Source organism: Macrotis lagotis, chromosome X (assembly GCF_037893015.1).
Source record: "Macrotis lagotis isolate mMagLag1 chromosome X, bilby.v1.9.chrom.fasta, whole genome shotgun sequence".
NCBI classification, from domain to species: Eukaryota; Metazoa; Chordata; class Mammalia; order Peramelemorphia; family Peramelidae; genus Macrotis; species Macrotis lagotis.
In genome coordinates, this window is record NC_133666.1 from 144,840,205 (window position 1) to 144,866,211 (window position 26,007).

Genomic DNA, 26,007 nt, shown 5'->3' on the forward strand with positions numbered 1-26,007 from the left:
AAAATTATAAAACTCAAAAAAGTAATTTTTTTTAAAAAGCCCCCTTGAGGCAGCTAGGTGGTGCAGTGGATAGAGCACCAGCCCTGGAGTCAGGAGTACCTGAGTTCAAATTCCGCCTCAGACACTTAATAATTACCTAGCCGTGTGGCCTTGGGCAAGCCACTTAACCCCACTGCCTTGCAAAAACTAAAAAAAAAAAAAAATCCCCTTCCCAAAATTTGTATAACTCAAACAACTTCATATACACTGACCTTCAATCCCCCAGAAACAAATTATAGCCCTGAGAGCAGGATGAGTCCTTTGAGGTTCAAAGCTGGGTTTTTTGTTAACCCATCTAGAACATTCCACCCAGGTCTACCAACACTTCAGGAAAATCAGAGGCCAAAGAAGGCCTAGGGTTAAAGAAGGGAGATTGTCAAGGAGCCCAGCTCCACCTCACCCTGTTGACACACACACTCACCCCATGGTTTTGCCATAACACCAGGCCCAGAGGAACAAAAATTGCCCTTCTTAACCTTCCCTATCCAACCCTGCTCTTTTTTCTAAATTTTCCCAACCTCCATGGCTTCCTTCACAGCTAATGCTTTCCTTATCCTAGACTTTCCTAGCTAAGTCTTAGGTACCCAATTTGAATGATTAAATCCAAAGAGCAACTATGAGAATGTTGCTTATTGGGAATAGAGAATTTGAGAAAATTTTGTCTCCTGTTTCTCACTCCTTGACCTCAGAGTTCAGTTCTTACTTGCCCCAAGGATTCATAATCCACAGCTTATTAGAGGGTTGTTCTTAGCAATTACTGTGTGCTCTCAAGAAAGTCCTGATACCTTAATTTAGTTCCTTCATCAATCTGGTCACATTGAAACTGAAGTTTTGAATGCTGTCAAGGTAGGATAAGGGGCAGTTGTTTATGGCTACTTAGTGGGTCAACAGAAGGAAGGTGACAACAAAATGCTTGCTACACTATAGACAGAAGGACTTTAACTGGCACTAAGTCACATATCTTATAATAATCACTTATTTTCTCTGTTATTCTTTCTCACATTAAAGAGAGGAGAGGGAGGTATGTAAAAAGAAAAGATTCAAAACTTTTAGAAAAACCAAACATGGGGACAGCTAGGTGGTGCAATGGATAGAACACCAGCCCTGGAGTCAGGAGGACCCGAGTTCGAATGTGGCCTCAGACACTTACTAAACAATCTAGCTGTGTGACTTTGGACAAGTCACTTAATCCCACTGCCTTAAAAAAATCAAACATATGATTATTATAATAAGATATGTTCAGGCCTCAAACTTTAAGTGGGAATTGAAGAGATCTTTTAGTCTAACCATGTCATTTTCCAGAGGAAAGAACAGAAACAAAGAGGAAAGTAATTGCAGATAAATAGCAAATGGGTGGCAGAGCCAAGAATTGAGTCTAAGTCTCCTGACTCTTGCCTACCACACCATAATTAGATAATTTCTAAAATCCCTTCCAGTCTTAAAACTATGATGCCTCTCAAACAAGTCCCCCCACAAATAGTTTATTTCTTGAACTAGATATGGAACAATTGACTTGCCTCATCTGAAATGTTCTCACTTAGAGCTAAACCTTACCCTTTTACCAAATTCCCAAAATTGTCCTTTGGATCATCCCTATTGGTAAGTTGTGAACCTTACTTGCCAGGGGTCATAAAGTCCTCCATCCCACTTGCAAAACTACTCTAAGAACCTCTGTAGAGAAAACAAGAGCGATACAGAGGAAAGTAACCTGGTAATCTGGGGGATGGGATATGACTCTAATAAGTAGTGATGCTAAGGATATGAAAAAGTATTTAGTTATAAAGTGTCAGGAATGGAAAGGGACTCAGACCATTTTGCCCTTTTCTCAGAGAAAAAAAACAAACAAAATAAAAGAAGGGAATTCACTTAAGGTCAACAGTGCCCAGAATTTCCCAGCTCTAATCATATCCACAAGAGACTCCTACTCCAACTACTGATTATTATAATGAATTTGGTCAGTAAAGCCAAACTTAGCGTAATGAGTTTATAACTGAATGTCTGAATTTTTCTTTAAATTGATACTTCTCTGTCTAGATTTCTAACTCACAGACAAGAAGTTGGGAAGGATGGTAGCCTATACCAGGAAGCTAGTGAGGGTGCTAAATAGGGATGAGAGGATTTGGCTCCTTCAGTCATGAAAATCCAGATGAAAATGTTCTTTCCATGAAATATCATAGGGTCAGACAAAGTCAGATGTGAAAAAGACCTTAGAACAATTTCAGAGCAAGAAGGAGCTTTGTAAGATCTATTCCATCCCTTTCATTTAATAAAGAAGAAAACTGGAACTCAGAGAGGGAAGAGACTTGCCCACTATCAAACAGGTTATTGTAACAACTAGAATTCAAACCTAGGTCATTTGACTCAAGTTTAGAATTTTTTACACCATTCAGAGCACAAATGCCTGCAGAATTTTACTGCTTTTCAGAGCATGAATGCCTGCAGAATTAGGACAGGAAAACTGAACTGATTGGTGGTCATCATCATCTAAGCAAGTGAATGGACCAGCCAATACAGCAAATGACTTAACTGTACCTGGGACTGAGGTTGATATGATAGGGAAGAGCAATGGATGTATCTGTGAACTTATTTGTGATTATCTGGTAAAGGCAAATATTTGCTGAGCTCAGACCCTGGATCTGGATTCCTTGGATCTGAATTGTGATCATTCACCTATGAAAATGTTGAGTCATATATCCTGTAAAACCTGAATTGTCATTTGCTAATACTCAAAGCAGAAGAAATTAAACCAGTTATAACTGATCAATTGTACTCAGGGGATGGAAAAGTTTAAAGGAGACCCTGATTAATGAGCTGATGATTCTTTCCTGCTAAGGTAGGACCTTTGTTGCCTGGGAAACTGTCTCAGAGATCACTCATATTCTGAGCCACTTTTCAGTCTCAATTTCAATCACACTACAATTTCACTCCAAGACTCAACTCTAGCCTTTCCCTCTTGCATTGCCACCCAGCTCTGACCTGACGATACATCCAACTTCACCCTTTGCTTTTATTTCTGGCCTAAGACTGGGGAGGTCCAGTTGAGACACCCTAAGAAAATGCCTTGATATCCTCACTCCAGCCAACCCTACAGAAACAAAACCCCCATTTCTACTTAATCTTGAGCTGATGAGGGATGAGTCCTCTTCTGAAAGAACTCCAGGAAATGAGCCTAGGTTCTCCCTACTTGGGTCTCATGTCCTACATTGTTCTGTAAGGAGATGTCACCTTACAATGTGGCAGTGGTTATTCCATTAAGATCAAATCACCAGGGGCAGTGAGGTGGTGGCACAGTGGACAGAGCACCAGCCCTGGAGTCAGGAAGACCTGAGTTCAAAACTGACCTCAGACTATTTATTTGGGCAAGTCACTTAATCCCATTGCCTTGCAAAAAACAAAAACAAAATCTCTATCTCAAATATACTTATTCTCACAAGGGTAAGAAGGTTTTCATAGGAAGGGAAGAAGACAAGCTAGACAAGCTGGGAGAGGATGAAGAGAACAGGGACTGAGGGAGGGACAGGATGAGCTAGAGAAAGGAAGCCTCCGAGCCTGAAGCTTTTTCATTCTCCTGTGATGGCAAAGTCCTTTCCCTACTCGGAACAAGGCCTGGACTTAGCAGCTTTAACTCCTCTGCTGCTTGGTCAAGTGAATATCGTGCTTAGAAGCTTTGCACAGGAGGGACGTGGTTTGCATCAGTTGGGAAGAAAGCCCTAGTTTTTTTAATATTCATTGTCATTCTTGGGGGGGGGGGGCTAGGCCAGGACTGGGATGGAAGGAGAAGGGAAGCTTATATTCCCCCTGGGGAAGCTTATATTCCCACTCCACAAACTCCAGTGGCTAATGCCTCCAGGATCAAACACAAAATCCTCGGGCATTCAAAGCCCTTCTTAATCTAGTTCTCTCTTGGCCTTACAGTCTAATACCTTACTCCCCACTATTTAAAGATATTTCTTCTATTTAATGACACTGCCTTTCTGGATGTTCCGGAAAAAGATAACCCCATCTCTCAGTCCTGGACATTTTCTCTGGTTGGCTGCCATGCCTTAAATGTTCCCCCTAACTCCCACCTACTGGATTCCCTGAAGCCCTAACTAAAACCCCATTTTCTGCAGGAAGTCTTTTCTACCCTTTTAAATGTGCTTTCGCTCATTTCCTAATCATCCTGACACATGGGGATAGCTAGGTGTTCAGTGGATAGAGTACCGGCCTTGGGAGTCAGAAGGACAGGAGTTCAAATCTAGACTCAAGACCCTTGCCACTTACTAGCTGTGTAGCCTTGGGCAAATCACTTAACCCTGATTGCCTGCATCTAGGACCATCTCCAGTCGTTCTGATTTCTATCTGATCATGATCCAAATGGTTCTAGAGAAAAAGTGAGGCTAGTGACTCAACAGCAGCCTCTCACTCAAATCCAATTCACATGCTTGTGTTACCTCCCTATTGTCATAGTCTTCAAGAATGAAGGACAAACATTATCCTGATAGATAAGCAGCACTTGAGCATTTGATTGACTTTCACCTTGGGCTCCAGGATTAAGTTTTAAGGGTTTTTGTGTTTTTGTTCTTTTTAATTTTACTTGTAGCAAGATAGAGAAGATTGTACTTTTCCCCAAAGCATGTCAGGGTGGAGATGGCTGCATTCTTCCCCAAAAAGTCTGAATGGGTGGCCCTGACTTGTTTTCCTGGACTCTACTGTGATCAGCCCATATTCCAAGATTCTTTCTCAGCTCTAGGCCCCTCCAAAGCTTGGAAAGAGAGAGTGGAGGAAGGTTCAGTTCCACTACCACTACAGAGTTTGTGACAAGCTTTGTGGACTCTCTTCCCTTCTCCTTTTTCTTAAGCCCTAGAAAATTGTCTTTGTACCAAGTGTAGGAAAACATTTCTCAGAATGACCAGAGCAGCAGTAATAGAATGTAAAAAGGTGGAGGGCAGGGGGGAACCTAGACTGGGGGAAGATGACCAGGATTTAGGAAGACCAAACCTGGATTCTAGGACAATAGGTCAGGGGTAAGATTGATGTATACTAGATTGAACAGGGGTTCCATGAAATCTGGGAATAATGGAAGCAATGAACTTCACTTAGCTTTTTCTTAAGGGTCAGGTTTTGTTAACTTAGCCTAGGGCTTGAAGTTCCAGCTCCTTTCCTCAAAGGTGAAAGGGCAGTTCTGCTGATTTCTTCCAAAGAAGTTTCCTCTACAATCAGATGCATGAGATTCTGGGTAATAGTCTTGAGGACTGAGACAGTGCATGAAGTGAAGAGGTGGGGAACTTGACCTCCTGGATTCTAAGATGACAGGACATGAGTTCCCAGCTGCTGTGATGCAAAATCCCTTCCCTTCTTTTGGTTTGTTTCTCCAGGTGTGAAAATGAGAGGGCCTAGAATTGTTGAACTAAAACACCTCTCTCCTAGATATAGCTTCTGAATAATCACGTTAGGCCAACTTATGCTTCCAACTGTTTCCAGGGCACCTCTTTTTAATGTTTGGTCCTTGTGATTGATGCCTCTTCTTTAGAATTCAAACCCTGCACTGGGGTTTTAAAAGCACTAACTTCTGCCTTTTCTAGCCCTTCCAGATACCTTCAGAAGGAGCAAGGTTAGCTTTTAGCTTGGGGACAAATAAGTTATCGTTTGAGCCATCTTGTGCCAATAATATGTCAAGTCTAAGGTTCCTCGTTGGCACCAGCAGCAGAGAGCACCCAGTTATGGCTGGTCCTGAGGAAGCAGTGGAATACTGGTACATTTTGATCCAGGGTGAAGGAGGAGACAGAGGCGGGAAGAACTCGGGAAATTGCATTCCCTTTATTCTCTTCAGCTACTCCACACAACCACCAGTGACACAACACTGTTTCTGACACACAACACTCAAAGGAGGAGACCCCTCCCAGCCCACTGGTCTGGAAAAGGAGGAGTCATTGGGCAGTGAGGGAAAGCTAGGTCACCCTGATCTGGGTTATGGGGTCTGGTGTCAATTCACCACACCTTCACCAATGGTTAATGGACTTTGCACCTCACTGCTCTCAGATGGTTTCAGGCCTCTCCATCATTCAGCATTCCCAGTGCTAGCAAGTTCCCACCTCTCAAATCTTTATCTCTTTAAGACACTAACCCCACTCCTTCCAAATCAGCTTCCAATGTCTCCTTACACTGACATCTCCAACTTGCCGATTCAACCTTGGATCCCTCCTCACCCTGGTTTCTGCTGTTGACATTTTATCTGACTGGGGGTCAAATAGTTCTAGAATGAGGGGGAATGACAAGGAGCTTGCAAAATGGATCAGGTAAAGGTGGTCTCCCCTGAAGCTCATTTATTTGACTCAGCTTTAAATTTAGCTCTGGGATGGAAAACAGAAAAACATAACAAGTTGGTGTTCCTGATTCTGCAGTGGGATAGTCAACAGGGAGCTGACGCTGACATGGTATGACTGCCCATCCAAGCTATAGAGATTCATGGGCAGTAGGGAGCACACAAAGCTGAATAGAACAGTGAAAGTCACTAGCCCTGGGATTGAAGATCCATGTATAGGACTGAGTAAGTTTAGGGGAGAGAAAAGGAATTGAAAGGATTGGATCCCAAAGGCTCTGACCCCTTCCCCCCATTCTGCCTCGAAAACTCCAAATCCCAACCAGATCAGGCTCCCACCCTAAACTCTGAATTAGAGAGAAGACCCCAATCCCTCCCCCCAACCCTATAACATGCGATCACCCTAATATTCTACACCCTATCTCCTCTACACAGTCTACAGCACAGCCCTCATAGGGCTGGTTTCTGAGAACTACCCTCAGCTACTGCTCTCCCCTACAGGACTTTCCCCCAGACTTTCTAGGGTTCCCCCCACTATAGCTCCTTAGGGCTTGCCATTCCTGTTTACTAAGGGGTTGGGGATACTTTTTGCCTAGCTTTACAAAGGTTTTATCTCTACAATTTATAGGGTATTTTTGCTTCTACTAGTTTAAAGGATTTTTTTTCTCCTAGACTTGAGCACTTTTCTTCCCTTCAATTTTATAGAATTTATCCCCCCCCCCATACACACATTTTTCTCATACCTTGCTTACAATTTGAAGGGATGTGCATTTTTTTGTGGGGGAGGGATATAAATCTATAATAGCTTTCCCTTACAATTATTCTACAGGGCATCCCCTCCCATTGCAATAGGGCTCTCCCACTCCAGTCTGAGCTGATCATTGTGGTTTTAAATGTAGAAGTGGTTTCTTTTCCTTATAATTTAGTGCTCTTTAAACAGTCAATTCCAGACTCTCAGGGTTTTATAATTTCATGTGGAGGAGTGCTTTGTCCCCAAAAGGAACCTTCTCCCTCAGAGCTTAAAAGGAGTTTCCTTAATAGCCTTTCCTTTGGGGAAATAATTCCTAGGACTTTTTCTAAAGTTTTATATAGCAGAGGGATCCATAGTTTTATGGCTAAGACTTTAGGGATAGAATACTCTTGTGCCATCTAACAAAGTCCTTTATCTCAGTGTTTAATTAAAGGGGGAAATCTTACCCTATATATATTAGGGGTAGTCTTCTTTGAGCTGTTTAGTTAGCTCCCTTACAGTCACATAACCCAAGTCTCCCCCTCCATTATAGGGTCATTTACTGTAAGTTTACATGATTTGTATTCTCTTAGAAATTGGAAGGGGGTAATGGGGATCCCTCCAAGAAAGCAGTTTTATTTCTTTGGGTTTTCCCCTTCTAAGGTTTTTGGTTACACAGTACTGAGCTACCTAAAGAAAAAGCAGGGCATGTAGAAGTCACCTCACTGCAGAGTCCCATAACCCCAGAAGGCACCGGGAGTCTGTGAGGAAAGGAAAACATGGAGAGATTGAAGGCAAACGGGACAAAGGAAAAGGGGCGGGGTTACAGCCAACTCTTGATTACTACAGGGTGGAAAAGTCTTTGCTTAGTAGACCTTTGGGGAAGGCAGGAGTAGAGAATAATAATGGAATGCCCATTGGTCCATTCTATCTTAATAGCTGAGTGGAAAATCAGTATCTGATGTTGGGGAAAATCTGCTTCTTTCATCTAAGATTTGTCCTTCTCTTTCCCCCAGGTAACCAAGAGGTGGCTATATAGTTTGAAGACTAAGGGAGAATTTAGTCACAGGCTTCAAGTCTCTGAAGGGCTTTATTCTTTGGAGGATGATTAGCAGCTATTCTCTCTCTCCATAAGAGGACAGAACAAGAGGAAATGGGCTATTGCTCCAGCAATAGAGGTTAGACATCATGAAGAACTTCCTTCAGAAGCTGAGAAGGGGAAGGATGGGGAAGAGGAAAATTGGAATCTTTCCCTGGAGAGACCTCAGAAGATCTGGGCAAGCCTCCCATCTGTGGAGTTTTGCTACCACTAATTTTTTAAGATTTTAGTAGCATAGTGGAAACAAAGTTTCCTCAAAAATGTATCTTGCTGTGGCTTATGTTTTACCAAGAATACCTTAATGAAAATTTCTACAGTCTTCTGAGATTTGTAGGGACCTTCCAATATTTTTATACGGAGATTTTTGAACTCTTCCCCACAAAAACTTCAAGTTGGAAAGAGGTTCTCCATCCATCCTACTTTTTTACCTTCACAATTTTAGGGTTTTGGTGGGCTTTTTCCCCTACAAAGGACTTAACTTTTTTTCCTTTTAATTTTATACAATCCCCATATCCTCCTTTTCCTCCAAACCCCCATAAAATAGAACTTTTCTCCTATTTTTATAGGATTCTCCCACCATAATTTATAGGATTTTTATCATTTCAAAGATATTCCCCCTGTAGACATTTTGGGATGTTTCCTGCTTAATTTATCTAAGCTTTCCCCATATCAGATTAACAAGGGCACATTTTCTTCAAAATTCCCATTCTCTTTCCTTAATAATTTAGTCCAATTCCTTGACCTCTAATCCTGCCCCTCCCTCCAACAATTTACCTGGGATTTCCCCCAAAGGAATCATTCAGGATAGGTTCTAAGAGACAATTCTTCAGATAACTTTTCCGGAAAGAGAGGGAGGTTATTCTACAACTGTAGAGAAGTTGTTTTCCTGCACCTTTTTTTTAGGGGTTTCCTAACTTAAAAGCTTTATAATATTTTCCCTCCCTTTCTAAACCCTATAGTTTCATACAGTTTTATAGGGATGTCTAGAGACAATATTGAGCTTTCTTCCTACAATTGTATAGGGTTTTTTCCAACTAAAATTTATAGGGTTTTTCTGCTACAGACTTACAGGGGTTTTCTTCCTACATATTTATGGGGTTTCTACCCCAACAGTTTTTTTTCCTCAACAGCCTTATAAAGGGATCCCCGCCCCCCACAACTTTGCAGGGTTTTCCCATCACTGATTTTCTCTCAAGTGTCCTTTCTTTCCTAATAATCTTATTGGGTTTCTTCTCCTTCCCCCTATAATAGGGCAGTAAGGTGTTTCCTCTCATGACAGAGAGCATTCCCATGCCCCCAACTTCAGTCTCATAAGGTGACACCAGGATGGCTGCCCCGGTGAAGGAGAAGGGTTGTGGTTTCTGTGAAGCCTTCTCCACACTCAGGACATATATAGGGTTTCTCTCCTGGTTGGGTTTTGGGGACTTCACACTGACTGCTGCTTTCTGTCTTGGGGGATGCTTCCCCGTCCTGGCTCGTTGGCAGTGTGGCTGGTTCTGGGAGGGTCTCCCCAGGTGTAGGGGGCTTTTCTTGGGTGTGGCTCCCTTGGTGCCGGATGAGGGCCAGGCGGTCCAGGAAAGATACACCACAGACAGAGCAGCTGTAGGGTCGGGCCCCCAATGGGCTCTTGAGGTGCTCCAGGAGAACAGAGGAACTTTTATGGGGTTTTTCTCCTGCATGGACCTTCTGGTGCTGCAGGAGCTCTGAGCTGAGACTGAAGCTTTTTTGGCACTCGGGGCATTTGAAGGGTTTCCCACTCAAGATGGGACTGGGTCCTGCCCCTTCCCCGACACCAGTCCTATACTCTGGAAAAATATATGGTTTTTCATTTCCATGGGTAAGCTGATGCTGATGGAGCACAGAACGGTCCAAGAAGCTTTCCCCACAGTGAGAACAGATATAGGATCGTGGGGAGAGCAGCTCCAAACTCTGACTGAAGCTTTCTCGACCCTCGAGGTTTTTAGGGGTTGGTCCAATATGGTCCACGCTATCACCCTTCTCAGCACCTGGATAGGATTTCCTCCCAAGGAAGGTCCTCTGGGGGCGGAGCTGAGAGGGGTGGGGAGATGGACGTTCAGTGCCATCAGTGGTTTTGTATGGGTTTTCTCCAATATGTATTCTCTGATGCTGCATAAAAATATTCTCATCATTAAAGCCCTTACCACACACTAAACATTTGTGTGGCTTGGCTCCAGGTGGTGGGATCAGAGCTGACTCCCCAAGCCCCACTGAGAATTTATAGGGCTTCTCTCCTGCTGGGCTGGCTGGCTCTGTTCCATCCCCAAGAGCTCCCCCAGAAGGGGTCTTTCCACCTCCATGTATGAGCCGATGTTGCAACAGCTCAGCTGCATCCACAAACGCCTTTCCACACTCAGGGCACAAGAAGAGGTTCTCGTCCATGTGGGTCCGGACATGGGTGATGAGGTTGGAGCTCTGGCTGAAGCTCTTGCCGCACTCGGGACATTTGTAGGGTTTCTCCCCAGTGTGGGTCCGTCGGTGCTGAATGAGATGGGAGCTTCGGATGAAGCTCTTGCCACAGTCGGGGCACTTGTAGGGCTTCTCGCCAGTGTGGATGCGCTGGTGTCGGATGAGGGTGGAGCTCATGATGAAGCTCTTGCCGCAGTCCGCACAGATGTAGGGCCGTTCCCCCCGATGGATGCGCTGGTGGTTAATGAGGTTGGAGCTGACACTAAAGCTCTTGCCGCACTCTGGGCATTTGTAGGGTCGCTCCCCGGTGTGGGTCCGCTGGTGCCGCAGCAGTGTGGCACTGAGGGTGAAGGTCTTGCCGCACACAGGACACTTGAAGGGGTCCTCCCGTAGGTGGGTGCGCTGGTGCTTGATGAGGGTCGAGCTGTGCCCGAAGCTCTTCCCGCACTCAAGGCACTCGTAGGGCTTCTCGCCGGTGTGTGTACGCTGGTGCTGGGTCAGCTCGGAGCTCTGGATGAAGCTCTTGCCACACTCAGTGCAGCGATAGGGCTTCTCGCCGGCATGGATCTTCTGGTGCTTGAGCAGGTTGTGGTTCTGGCCAAAGCGCTTGCCACATTCAGTGCACTTGTAGGGCTTCTCGCCCGTGTGGGTGGCCTGGTGCTGGATCAGGTCCGAGCTGCGGTAGAAGGCCCGGCGGCACTCTCCACACTTGTAGGGCTTCTCACCCGTGTGGGAACGCTGGTGCTTGATGAGGTTGGTGCTCTGGGTGAAGGCCTTCTCGCACTCGGTACACTTGTAGGGCTTCTCCCCGGTGTGTGTCCGCTGGTGCTGCACCAGGTTGGAGCTCCAACTGAAGCACTTGCCACAATCGGGGCACTTGTAGGGCTTCTCGCCAGTGTGGGTCCTCTGGTGCTGCACCAGGTGAGAGCTCTGGGTGAAGCTCTTGCCACACTCCGAGCAAGTATTGGGGCGTTCACCTGTGTGGATACGCTGGTGCCGGAGCAGCTTGGACCATTGGCTGAAGCTCTTCCCACACTCATTGCAGATATAGGGTTTGTCGCCCCCTGAGGGCCGACCCTGGACCAGTTCACGAAGGCTGGGCTCACTGGCTGTCACTATTGGGGGGCTGTTCCAGGTAGTCAGGGCCCCCCACTGCCAGCCTGCCTCACAGGCCTTGGTCCAATCAGAAGGAGTGGGAACTGATTCAGAGGTTGGATTATCCAAAGGAATCTCCTCCAAGGGCATCTCTGGGGGATCCTTGAGTTCTGGACTATGAGGTGGGTTTCCCAATGTTGTCTCATCACCTGACCCCTCTGGTTGAAGATTCTCTTCCTCATTTTCACTTCTAGCACCTATGAGAGAAAGGAAAAATCCAGACTCCAGTCCCTCTCAGAATCCAGGGGTCTAAGAGACCCAAAATTTCCCTTTGGTTTTCCCCTAGATCTGTTCCCCTCCCAGAACCTTGACAATCTACTCCCCAGTCTGTCTCTTGTCTTAGGTCCACAATTCTCTTCTTGTTCCCCTCACCTTTATGACCATCTCTCAGGCTCTCCTCGGGGCCCTGGAGATCTGGGCCCCATAACTCTGCCCCTTGCTCCATCCTAGAGATCAGGGCCGGTGTGGGGTTCAGGGGACCCTAGGGAAGGAAAGAGATGAGAATATGACAGGGCTGGGAACTGATTTTTGCACACTGAAGACAAATGAAGGATTTAACTATGGTGTGAAAGTTAGACTCTGGTCATATTCATTCTCTCTGAGGTTCAGTTTTCCCTTCCTCAGGTTTCAATCAGCCTCTTCCCAAATTATTTGGTCTTTAGTCCCCCTTCTTTTCTCTGGGCCAGCTTCTTGTTCTAGATTTTGGTTTTTTAGGAAACCAGTAAAATAAATTAAGAAGCCCAATTAAAAGCTCATTAGGGATACTTTTGAACTCTGTTTTTTGGTTTAGAAGGCATTAGACCGCCCACAGTGGGGTGGCAAGGGGAAAAGAGGAAGTTCTTACCCCATACCATAGATGCCTCGGGGCTGGGAAAACAGGCAGGGTAAACCTGTTATTTCACCAATCAGGAAAGCTCATTAAGGCTCTAATTTTTCTTCCTTAATAGAGCTGCTAATTAAGGCCAATAAATGCTTCCTTTATGAGGCTTGGAAAAAGCTGGGGTTGTCTTTGACATTTAAAGTGTTAAAAAAAAAAAGATCACTTGCCTTGGGGAGAACAAGTTTTCCAACGGTATAGGAGTACTTTCTCCTTCCCCGTTATTCAAGTATTGGGACAACCTCAGGACAAGACTTGATTTTGGCTTGTTGGTCTCAAGTATTACAGGAAAAGTTGCAGTAAGAAGATACAATTATACCACTTAGAAGTAGATGTCTGAGGTAATTAAGCACAGCCAAAGGAAGCCCCCCCCCCCCAAAAAAAAAGGCTGTCACTTAAAAGAGAAAGCCCATGGTAGCTCCTGGACTACTTTCCATAGACTGAATAAGGCATACTTTTAATATAGGAAAAGAATAGACCTTCTTAGAAGCAAGGATGGCATGAATCCAAGAAGTGCTTCACAACTAGGCAAAGTTTCAATTATTTTCTGCTCTAATATAGGATTAAGTTCTATAAAGAGCCAGTACCAAGATAAAAAACTTAAGAAGGGATATGAGGCTATGGAATCTTTCCACAGCCTCATATCCCTTCTTAAGTTTTTTTTTTCTGCAGTCAAGAAAGTATGATACTACCTCTTCAAATGATACTTAATGAGCAAGACATTCCAAAAACTTTCCAAAATTTTTCTGATTCAATGCTTTTGAATAAGAGATTTTATATGAGGATAGCAGAAAAAGATCAAGGAAGTCAAAGTGACCCCAAAGACAGATACGGCTGACTCAAAAATAGATGTGGATACCTAAGAAAGGCTATAAAAATGACAAGGATAGGGTTTTTTTTTGGGGGGGGGGGAGAAGAATGTTGGTAAGGCAGTGGCATGCTAGAGCCAGTAACTATCAGCTATGCTGATTATTGCATTCTCAGTGTGAACATTTGTATCCCAGAAATTAGAATATGCTTCAAATCAGGGCTTGATTTATTGTTTTGTTATCTAGACTTAAGAAAATGATGAAGAAAATGTTAATAATGCAGATTAAATTTAAAAACATGCCACGTACAAATTGAGTTTTTTCCCCCTGAACGTCAGTTGTTGAACATTTACCACCATATCCCTGGTGCTTGCAAGGGAAGGGAAATTTTGGAGAATGTTCAAAGAAGGGAAATGGTGATGAAGAAAGAGCTGAGAGATTAAAGAGGAAGGGAAGAAGGCTATGTTAACTACATTCCATTTTTTTCTCTTATTCACAAAGGGTAGACCCCAAGAGAAATATTACAAAGGACAGTAAGTAGGAGGCAGGGAGGTTAGACTTTAAGAAACAATTCTTTATCCCTCAAGATTTTTTTCTTAGATTAAGAAAAGTTTCCAATTGATGGATGCTTGGGAAAGGGTAATCCTATCTTAAGACAGAAGAGACAGGACAACTCCCTACTATCCTCTCCCCAACTCTTGCAAATTGCCTTGCTACATATAAGCTCTGGGGAAAAGTGGGAAGGATTCAATATGTATGTATACAAAAGATGGACTGGTGGGAGATATGTATGTATGTATGTATGTATGTATACACACACGAATTGAAATTATCAGACTCAGTGATTCTAGAGTGGAAAAGAAAGGGTTAGTGGAAAGCAGCACTGGCCTAAAGCATAAGTCAGGGTGACTCAGGGCAATCAACAGGCCCACCTGAGGTAGAAAATGATTTTAGAAACAAACAAAGAGCAAGAGGATGCCTGGAGCTCCCAAAGATTTTCTGATTTCTCCCTTAAAAGATCCTAAATTACTAGCTGATTTTCTCTATACTGTAAGGAAACCCCAAAATGAAAGAGGTGGGAAAACAAATACAAAAAGGAGAAGGAATCATCCTCAGGGTCACCCTGAAAAAGGGACAAGAGAGAGGAAAATTCAGACACCCTAACTAACCTCCAGGCCCTGACTCATCCCAATACACACGATTCTTTGATGCTTTTACCAGAACTCAGGAGTTCTATACCTTCATTCACCACCCAATTCTCTTCTAATCTTCCAATCTACAACCACAGCTCCTGACGCCACCAATAATCCTTGCTCCTTTCCCAGGTCTCCTTTCCGAATTGAAGCACTAAGGGGATCCTACCCTGTAACCCCTAGTCCCTCTTTAGGTTTAATTCCATTTTCCCAGAATGCTCAAGCCTCTAGTCCTCCCCATCAGCCTAGACCCCCTCTCTCTACCCAGAATCCTCTAGCACTCTCTCCCTCCACCCTAACAGCCCCCACCCCCCACCCAGGGGAACAGGATGAGGAGAGGAAACAGCTTCCAGAACCCAGGTGTCCAGCTTCCCAGCCCTCCTAGGTCCTTTGTCTTTCCCCCTTAGGCCACTCAGGCCCCTCTCGACCGCCCCCACTTCCCATGAACCCAGGTGTCCCCGACTCACGGCTCTGGGGGCTGGGAAAGGCTGAAAGGCAGGATACAGCCCCAGGGGATTTAACCCCTTAAGTATCCTGCCTTAGGGTTTGGGGTAGCTGCTGAGGACTCTGGGGTCCTTCTCAGGGGGCGATCCCAGTCTGAGGACCCGGGACCAGTTCAGGGTGACTGGGACGGAGCAGGAAGTGACCCCAGCTTCCCGGGCCCCTCTAGCCTGGAGTCAGAGCGCCAGCTCTATGGGATTTAACCCTTCACTGCCCACAGCACCAGGAAAAAGGGGAACAGTGGAAGTCAGGGAGGGGGCTAGGAATCGGTCCTTACTCTTACACAGTAAGAAAAGACGAAGGTCAGGAGGCACAAGCTTGAGGACTTGAGAGGCGGGAGACAGAGCTTAAGGAGGAAGTCAAAACGCTCGAAAATCTTTCCAGATTCAATTCATTTCATTTCTAAGGAGGACAAGGCTACATTTTCCAGAAAACTGGATCTATGCTGATTTTTCCTGGACATGTTTCAGCAGTACCCCATCCTTGTTCTGAGTCCAAACTTGGAGAAGGACACGGATTGACTAAGCATAAGTGTTAAATAAGAGGGTAAAAAATGCTTCTATTATCAGGAGCAAGGGGCTTGAGAGTTGATCCAAGACAAGGAAAACAGAAAAGCACAGGACAATGTAGGAGGCTATCCTAAATATTAAATTCTTGTTCATATTAAATGCACAAGAAATGTAAAAAAGGAGATCTGATAATATAAATAAATAAATGAGCACTTGAGTTCAATGATAAAGTTTTGGGTCCCAGCTCTAACAGTAAAGAGCTCTGAGACATGAAGGAAGTTATTTTCTCTCTCTTGGTTTTACAGAGGGTTGTTTGGAAAATCAAAGTCCTTCTTGTCTTTCTAATTCTGTGTCAAAACAGTTTTATGCACCATGTTTTGTCTATACCCCAGGATAGACACACCTTAATTCATACTCCTGAAAGAACAGACCCTCAATAATACTCCTAGCTGTGTATCTTCTGATTATTTAGGTGACTGAGGCAGCAACCCACAATTTTTCTTTTTAAAATGTTTTATTAAATCTTTTTTTTCCACATCACTTTCATTTACAAATATATTTCTTCTCACTTTCCTACTTATAAGGCCAAAAGAATTTCCTTTCTAAAAAACAGTAGGATACTCAGAAATCCCAACTACCATTTAACTAGAGTTATTTGGACAAAAATTGGTCTTTTTGTATATCTCTACCCACCTCATTAATATCCCTCTCACCCATGTTTTCCTACAATTCTTGTTCACTGAAGCCTAGTAAAGTAAAGAAACAGGGTACTGACTTAGGATCAGAAAATCTGAATTCCTCTTCCTTTGACACTTAGGACCTATAAAACCATGGATATATCATTTACCCTTCTGAGCTTCAATTTCTTCAGTAAAATGAGAATAGACACCACCTACCTTAAAGGGATATCATAAAGATTAAATGAGGTAATAGATATAAAAATTTAGTAGCCATAAAGCATTAAATAATTATCAACTATCTTTACTATGACCTTCTTCATCTCTCTTAAGGGTATCTCTCTTTCTCTTCACTCTGCTTACCAAAAAATCTTGGTAAATTATTGGTTGGGTGGTCTAAAAGTCTGATTTAGTGGAATAGCCATCGTAACCCTTCTTCCCTGTGAGTATGATGCCAGTGATACCTAAGAGATCTATCTCCTACTACCATTGCCATTGTCCAGATACACATTTTAATTGCCCGAATGTAATATGTAAAGAGAGGCTAAGGATGTTACATTTAGGAAATGGTTATCACTTAGGTCAGCCTTCCAGTGATATTTGTCTGCATTTCCTAATCAAGATTAACCTTCCTCTTGATTTCCTTCTTTCTTTTAAAGCATCATTCTTCTAGTTCCCCAGATTCAGTTATCTTTTCTTATTTTCTTCTCTCTCTCCTCCTTCCCCTTCTTATTAGTGCTATGTATTCTTCTTTCATAAAGTTTCTTGAAACTATTTTTTTTCTTTCTAAGCCCATTTCATAACTTTCTAAAGTCCACCTATCATGGATGCTATAAAGTAGAATGCTGAATGAGGAGGGAGATTGTTCTCAATGACCTCTAAAGTCTCCACCAATTCTGAGATTTGCAGTTCTGATTTATATTCTTATTATCTCTTGTCCAAACTATTACATCTCAGCCTCCCAATTGAAATCTGTCTCTTCCTCCTATGAGTTCTCCCTCCAATATTAAATTTCCTAAAACAACGTATTCATCAGGTCACATGTGTTCAGAAACCTTCACTGGTCCTATATATCCTACAAAAGAGTTTTTCCAACTGCTTCCAGTTATGTAAATTTATGCATGGCCCATATGCCCATATTTCCAACAATCAACATGATACTGGGTGGTCTTCATCTATAAATATCTTCCTGTCAATCTGTACCATGATTTGTCCCAAACTGACTTCATCATCAACTAATCAACAAATATTAGTTAATCTACTATCTACTAGTCATTGTGCTACAGAGATAAAAATATGAAAAATGAAACAATCCCTAATCAAAAGACTTGAATTCTAATGAAGGATATGACAAGTGTGTGTGTATGTGTGTGTGTGTGTGTGTGTATGTATTTATAGAATATTAGTTAAATACAGAGTATTTTTGGGAGTGAAGTCAGTAGCATTTGGTGGAGAAAGAATAAGGAGAGATTTAATTATGAAGAAGATGGCACTTGAACTGTGTCTTAAAAGAAGAGAGGGATTCAGGGGCGGTTAGGTGGCATAGTGGATAAAGCACCGGCCTTGGAGTCAGGAATACCTGGGTTCAAATCTGGTGTCAGACACTTAATAATTACCTAGCTGTGTAGCCTTGGGCAAGCCACTTAACCCCATTTGCCTTACAAAAACCTAAAGAAAAAAAGAAGAGAGGGATTCTATAAGATAGAGGTGAGGAAAGAACATGTTACAAGTATTGGGGAAGACAGTCAATGTGAAGGCATGGAGTTAAAAGATGGAGTGCTGTGGGTGAGGAATAAAGACAAGGCTAGTTTGGTTAAGAGGAGGGAGAATATCCAATAAGGCTGAAAAAATATGTTGGGACCAAGTCGTGAAAGAAAGGCTTTAACAAATAAACAGAAGAACTTATACTTGGTTCTACAGACAATTAAGAAACAGTGAATAGCATTTAATGAATAAGAAAATAATCAGATCCGTTCTTAAAGAAAAATCATTTTGTAGGTAGTATGCAGGATAGAGAAAGAACCAAGGCAGGGAAAATAATTAGGGCTTACTGCAGTCACCTAGGTGAAAGTTGATAGGGGCCTTAGCTAAAGTTGTGGCTGTGTGACTAAAAGAAGGGACCAAAGATAGGAATGTTGTGGTGGTAGAAAGAAAAAAATTTGGCAACTTACTGGATATAGAAGGTGAAAGAGCATGAAGACTCAATAACACTATGATTAGGAACAATAGACTGAAGGAGAAATCATACCTTTTAAAGAAATAGGAAGTTTGGAAGAAAGATAGTTTTGGGAGCAAAGAAAATGTTTTGGACATGTTTAGTCTCCAGGATATCTGGTCTGAAATTTCCAATATATAATTAATGGTCCAGAATTAAAATTCAGGGGAGAGACTGGAACTATATATAGGTGACTCCTAAAACAATCTGTAATAATAAAAATAATGAGATTGGCAAAGTTATCAAAAAAGAAAGTATAGAGAAAAAAAGAAGAGTCTATCTCAAAACTTTGAGGAATATCCCCGAGAAGTGAATAGGATATAGATGATGAACCAGCAAAAGATGAGAAAATAGTAGTCAAGTAGAAAGAGAATAAGAAGAGATGAATGTCTCAAAATCTCATAGAAAATAAGAGGATCCAGAAGGAGGCAATGGATACAGTATCAGTCAAAGAGATATGCAAATAAGGATGAGGATTAGGGAAAGACCATCAGATATAATGATTAAGGGAGCTGACTCTAGAGAAAGTAATTTCAACTGAGTGAAGAGTCAAGAAACTAGGTCATAAAAAGTTGAGAAGAAGAGAAGGCAATGACAGCTTTTTCTAGAAAAGATAGCATGAGAGGTGAGCCAAGTCTGTGTAGGTCATTTAGGAATGAGGAGTCTTGTGCTTATATATAATGGAGGTTTTGGTTCAGGACTCAGTCACTTAGATGGCATCTACACAAGAACAAAGGTGTGAAGAAGCTTCTAAGAGAATTATGATGATGTACAAGGGAAATGCCTTTGACACCCAGAGCAGATGTTTCAAACATGCACTTAATGCTGAAACAGATTAAAATGTAATTGGGAAATATTTCACAAAATAAATAAAAATACAATAGAACATAGATAATATTAATATGTGTTTTTTTCCTAAATAAATATGTGGCCCAAGAGGGATCCATAATGTATATATTAAAGGTCCCTGTTTCTATTCAAGTGAGATACTATTGGATTAAACATTGACTAAGAGGAGCTTCTCTGAATTTGCTTTGAAGGCATTCAAAAATACCTGCCAGTTTCAGCTACTACTGTCTCTGTGCAACGTTGTCTTCAACTGAACCCTGGTAGTGTGACAGTATCTAGGGAGAAATTAGATGATAAGGGGAAGGGCCATACATACTTGCCCCATCTGGAGACCAGAAGGGCCCCTGAGAAATGGGACCATTTTGGCTTAATTCTTTTTTTTGTCTGTTCTAGGTATAAGTAGTAGATAGAGCCTCCAACTTTGTCATCAGAAGGAGTCACATGGGTCTGGGAGTCAAGATCCAGGCTAGATGTTGCCATCTAACATTGAAGAGTGACCTTTAAGACCCTAGCCCAGTGGAAGGACTCATCCAGAGTGATACTGCTGTCCTTGGACTTGAACTTGATGGAACCAATACATAGCTCATAAGAAATGAAGTCACTTTTTGAACACTTCTCTTATGTTTTTCCTTCCTATCCCACGGTTTTCTTTCTTTTCCCTTAGTCCTAATTCCTCATATGCAAAATGACTAATAGTTTCAAGTTTTATCAGAGAGTGCCTAAGACTTGATCCCTTCTTGTCACCATCTTGGCTCTGCCCCCCCCACAAAATGACTAATATATGAACATATTGAATACAAAGTGTACATGTACAACTTTTACCAGGCTGTTTACTGCTGAGAGGAGAGGGGTAGGAAGGAAAATGGTAGAAAAATGTGCAATTTATAAATATGCAAGTGAATGAATTATGAAAATCAAAATATCAGGGCAGCTGGGTGGTGCACTATTTAGAGTACCAGCCCTGGAGTCAGGAGGACCTGGGTTTTTGGATCTGGCTTTAGATACTTAACAATTGCCTAACTGTGTGACCTGCAAGTCACTCTTAAGCCCATTGCCTTAAACAAAAAAATTTTAAAAATCAAAAAGAAACTCAAAATATCAATCAAAAAAGAAAAGAAAAGAAACAAATTAAGTTATAAGCCTAATCCCCTTTTAAAGACCAAAGTACTATAGAGAAGATTATGCCCCCAATGTCAGGATTATGTTTGCTATTTGTTCTTGGTATACCTGGTAAAGTAAATATTCTTTTGTAAAAGCCATTTGTGTTAAAGTGCTTAAAAGGAACTGGCATGCTAGTCATGGGGAAATAATATCTACCCTCCCTTTCATAGTGGAGGGAAACATAGCCAGTGGAAATTCCTCCCAATTCAGTAGAAAAAAGGAACCCTACATATCCTCAGGGTACCCTTTAACTGTGAAGGGCTGAGTGATGTAAAGGGCCAGTCCTTTAAATGTGTGGGGCCAGAGTGAATATATTTCATATGTTTAAAGGAAATGGGGAGGAAACCAATAGATGGGGAGAAGTCAAAGAATAGAAAGGGGGAAAGAGAAGATCAAGGTTGCAATGTATGAGAGAAGATGGGAAAAGATAGGTTGAAGAGCTCATTTAGGGCAAGAGAATAATCTTTCCCTATAAACTAGATCACCTTTCCTAAGGATCTCATTTTTGTTCTTTGCTTTTTTTTGGGTTTTTTGTTTTTAGGTTTTTGCAAGGCAAAGGGGTTAAGTGGCTTGCCCAAGGCCACACAGCTAGGTAATTATTAAGTGTCTGAGGCCAGATTTGAACCCAGGTATTTCTGACTCCAAGGCCAGTGCTTTTATCCACTATGCCACCTAGCCACCCCAGGATCTCATTTTTGTCAAATGTATTATCATTCACTCATTCAAAATTTATGTGAATTATCTCTTATGGGCAAAAGTTGCGATTGTTCCAGATCTCTAGAGTAGACATCAGGAGAATTATTTATCTTTTTTTTCTCCTCCATCCAATAGTTCTACTTTCTACCATTCACAATTACCAAGTAATTTCTTCCTTTAATATATCTCTTGGGTACCACCTTATACCTCTCAGACTGACCGATATGACCAGAAAGGACAATGATCATTATTGGAAGGGTTGTGGGAAATCTGGGACACTATTACATTGTTGGTGGAGCTGTGAACTCATCCAACCTCTCTGGAGAGAAATTTGGAACTACACCTAAAGGGCAACAAAAATGTGCATACCCTTTGATCCAACAATACCACTACTAGGTCTATACCCTGAAGAGATGATGGAGAAAGGGTAAAAATATCACTTGTACAAAAATATTCATAGCAGCCCTGTTTGTGGTGGCAAAGAATTGGAAATCAAGTAAATGTCCTTCAGTTGGGGAATGTTCTATTAGAAACCAGGAGGGATGGGAATTCAGGGAAGCCTGGAGGGATTTGCATGAACTGATGCTGAGTGAGATGAGCAGAACCTGAAAAACACTGTACACCCTAACAGCAACATGGGGATGATGATCAACCTTGATGGACTTGCTCATTTCATCAGTGCAACAATCAGGGACAATTTGGGGCTGTCTGCAATGGAGAATACCATCTGTTTCCAGATAAAGAACCATGGAGTTTGAACAAAGTCCAAGGAGTATTTCCTTTAATTTAGAAAAAAAATCTGATATCTTGTCTGATTTTGTTATCTCTTATACTTTATGTTTCTTCCTTAAGGATAAGATTTCTCTCTCATCACACTCAATTTGGATCAATGTACAACATGGAAACAATGTAAAGACTGACAAATTGCTTTCTGTGGGGGGTGGGGGGAGGGAAGTAAGATTAGGAGAAAAATTGTAAAACTCAAAATAAATAAAATCTTTAATAAAAAAAGAAAAGAAAAAAATATCTCTTGGATTCACCCATCCTCTATTCTCAGTCCCGTCATCTTAATCCAGTGATTAATCAGCTCACACCTGGATTGCAATGACATTTTTTCAAGTAGTTTTTCCTATTTCCAGTCTCTCCCTTCCAATCAATAAACTACTTTTCTAAAACATAATTTTCTTCATGTTATTCACCTGTTCAATAACTTAAAATGGTTTCTTAATGCTTGCCCATTCAAATTCAAGGTCCTTTGCACTCAAGACCTTGTTACCTTTTCATTTCCCATTCCTTCCTGATACAGATACACGATGTTAGTAACACAGAGCTTCTCATTAGCCTCCATTCCGGGATCATTTCTGCCTCAATGAATTTATCTTTAATCTCAATTAAGAGAACAATATTCTTCCCCATGGAGACTATTCAAATTCCATGTATCCTTTAAAGCAGTGATGTCCAATTCAAATAAAAACAGGAACCATTAATACAGATATAAGGATCCCAATAGTTTACAAATTGACATTTTTTGGGCATATTATATTTATTTTATTGTATTTTATTTATTTTGCTAAATATTTTCCCATTATATTTTAATATGGATTAGGCCACACTTGGGAGTGTTATAGCTGCATATGGTTTCAGGTTTGACAACTTTGCTTTAAAGTCTATTACAGAGTGGCTAGGTGGCGAAGTGGATAAAGCACCAGCCCTGGAGTCAGGAGTACTTGGGTTCAAATCCGGTCTCAGACACTTAATAATTACCTAGCTGTGTGGCCTTGGGCAAGCCACTTAACCCCATTTGCCCTGCAAAAACCTAAAAAAACAAAAAAGTTTACTACACTTCAGGTCCTTCTCTGACTAAGCCAGAACAAAGTGATCTTTCTCTTCTTGAAGCACTTATTTCACATTATGAAATATGAGAATTTTCTTTTGAAAGGTTGTGAGCTCTTCAAAGAAGGAACCCTTCTTATTCTTCACATGAACCTTCTACTTACTATGTGATAAGTCTTCACACAAAGCATTCAATTCTTTTTTGGTTTTTTAGGTTTTTGCAGGGCAAATGGGGTTAAGTGGCTTGCCCAAGGTCACACAGCTAGGTAATTATTAAGTGTCTGAGGCAGAATTTGAATTCAGGTCCTCCTGACTCCAGGGTCGGTGCTCTATCCACTGTGCCACCTAGCTGCCCCTCAATTCTTTCTTAAGTTGTCTTTTTCATTTAGATGTCAGAGAGTTAGATTACCTTATTTCATACTTCAGAAAGTACAACTATATTCCATAATAATAGAATCATAGAAATTTGCCTAATCTTGCTAGGCCAGGCTTAAAAAGGTTAAATTACTTGCCAAAGTACAGTGGCAGAAAAGACTTGGAATCCTAATACCTGATACCTATTCCAATGATGATCCATTCATCAATAAAATGTTTCTATTTAATGAATTCCTTTATCAAATTTATAACATCAAAATTTCTGACATAGGAACATAGCTGATTGCTCAGACTTCATTTCCTAGGATTTCCCTGAGATCTAGTTTAAAACACAGAACTGCTAAATGAACTCATGCATACACATGGGATAGCTTTGGTAAAAACTGGCAGGTCAAAAGCATGTAGAGTAGTCCCCTACAACATGAGAATGCTTTAGATTTCACAGCTCACAATACCACTACTGGGTCTATACCCTGAAGAGATGAGGAAAAAGGGTAAAAACATCACTTGTACAAAAATATTTATAGCAGCCCTGTTTGTGGTGGCAAAGAATTGGAAATCCAGTAAATGTCCTTCAATTGGGGAATGGCTTAGCAAACTGTGGTATATGTATGTCATGGAACACTATTGTTCTATTAGAAACCAGGAGGGACGGGATTTCAGGGAAACCTGGAGGGATTTGCATGAACTGATGCTGAGTGAGATGAGCAGAACCAGAGAAACACTGTACACCCTAACAGCAACATGGGAGTGAAGTTCAAACTTGAAGGACTTGCTCATTCCATCAGTGAAACAATTGGGAACAATTTTGGGCTGTCTGCAAAGGAGAGTACCATCTGTATCCAGATAAGGAGCTGTGGAGTTTGAACAAAGTAAAAGGACTATTCCCTTTAATTTAGAAAAAAAAAATATCTTATTGTCTGATCTTGTTACCTCTGAGAATTCTGTTCTTTTTAAGGATATGATTTCTCTCTCATCACACCCAATTTGGATCAAGGTACAACATGGAAACAAAGTAAAGACTGACAGAGTGCTATCTGTGGGGTGGGGGTCGGGGGAGGGAAGCAAGATTGGGGGAAAATTGTAAAACTGACATAATATCTTTAATAAAAATAAATTTAAAAAAAGAAAAAGATTTCACAGCTCAGTCAGAGGATTCAGATCTTCAGCCTGCCATAGGATCCTCAACAGAATACCAACCTGCTCCAAGAGGTATTACATGGAAAAATCAAAGAACAGCCCATCATTCATATGTGAAAACAAAGAATACTTGGCTGATATAAACTCCATACAGCCTTTGGAGCATTTGCAGAAATTCTGTAGTAGACTTTTTGTTTGGATGGAATCAGAACCAAGAGAATATTCAAAAGGCATCAACTGACAAAAAATTATTCTTTTCTCTGTTAAGCCTGGCATTTGAGGAGGCCAAGCTGCTGTAGGTTTATTGGAGCAGGGAAAGGGACCTCAAATCCACTCTTTCCCAGAGCCAACATGATGCCAAGAGTGGATGCCTTGCTGTTGTTTCTGTCTCTGAGTTGTCTGTCCTTTCCTTATTTTGGGTGAAGGAGATTGAAGATGGCTATAACCGTAGGAGGTTCAGAAGTTATGGAGAGCACGCTATCAGAAGTCTAGCTGATAGAATCCAAACCAGGATTTTCCAGAAGCCAGATAATGTGAAACAAAGCATTGAATGATGTGCCCTGCCCTGCCCTGCCCTGCCCTGCCCTGCCTGGTCCATCGGGAACAGAATTGGCAATTCATCTGTTCATCAAGCATGCCATATTTGTTGGGGGGGTAGGCAAATTGTACTATTTTTAAGCCCACTCTCCCCAGTAATGATGGTCATATAAGGAAAAGTATGCTGCCTTCTACACTTGCCCTGAAGTATAGAAATGTTTATTCTTCTCTTTTTGCTGTATCTTGGCAGATGATCCTTTTGTAAAAACTAAATTGATATTATTTGGCTAAATGGAACTAGATGGGAAGAACATCCTGAGTGAAAACTTTAGTATTATAGAAAGACACCCTGAAATTATCAGGGATACCCTAGAAGCCTACTCTTGAGATGTAGCTGACCTTGCTCTGAGTGATTTCAGAGAAGTGTTATATATACAGTCCACTAAAGTAGTCAATACAATATTTTTTCACTAATGGATCATGAGTTCAAAGTGACTATGTTCCTCCTCCAACATGCTATAGAAAAAAAATGAGGATTAAGGGAATATTTAATTTTTGAGCTCCCTAGAGTCTGGAGATGGTTGCACTCATTTGTGTGTGTTTATTGCTCAATAATGTTTCCTTTTTTATTTATATCTTATAATAGACAGCATAGTTTAGGAGACAGAAGCCCTAGGTTAAAGCCCCACCTCTGATGCAAAGCACCTGTCCAGTCCTGACCAAGTCACTTTATACCTCAGGGCACTAGGCATCTTGCAAAGAAGGTACTTTGGTAGAGATCCAATTCCCATTCCTATTCTTAAATATTTCACTCCATACTAGATCTGGGAAAAATAGTGGAGCCTTAGATCTAAATTTCTCAGAGGTGCTTCAAGGACCTTCCA

General features: G+C 41.8%; 1 protein-coding gene across 2 annotated transcripts; it reads right to left on the reverse strand.

Moving 5' to 3' along the window:
• Positions 1-367: 367 nt before the first annotated feature.
• ZNF629 (zinc finger protein 629) lies at positions 368-15,267 on the reverse strand. 2 transcript variants are annotated; one of them, XM_074200185.1, is made up of 3 exons: positions 15,098-15,267; positions 12,124-12,232; positions 369-11,948 (listed from the first exon to the last, which is right to left on the reverse strand). In XM_074200185.1, the coding sequence occupies exons 2-3, from the start codon at positions 12,194-12,196 to the stop codon at positions 9,478-9,480; spliced, it is 2,544 nt and encodes an 847-aa protein (XP_074056286.1). In that variant the 5' UTR covers positions 12,197-12,232; positions 15,098-15,267; the 3' UTR covers positions 369-9,477. The 2 variants fall into 2 exon arrangements, with proteins under 2 accessions (XP_074056287.1, XP_074056286.1); XM_074200186.1 differs by lacking the exon at positions 12,124-12,232 and having other exon boundaries at positions 368-11,948.
• Positions 15,268-26,007: the final 10,740 nt, after the last annotated feature.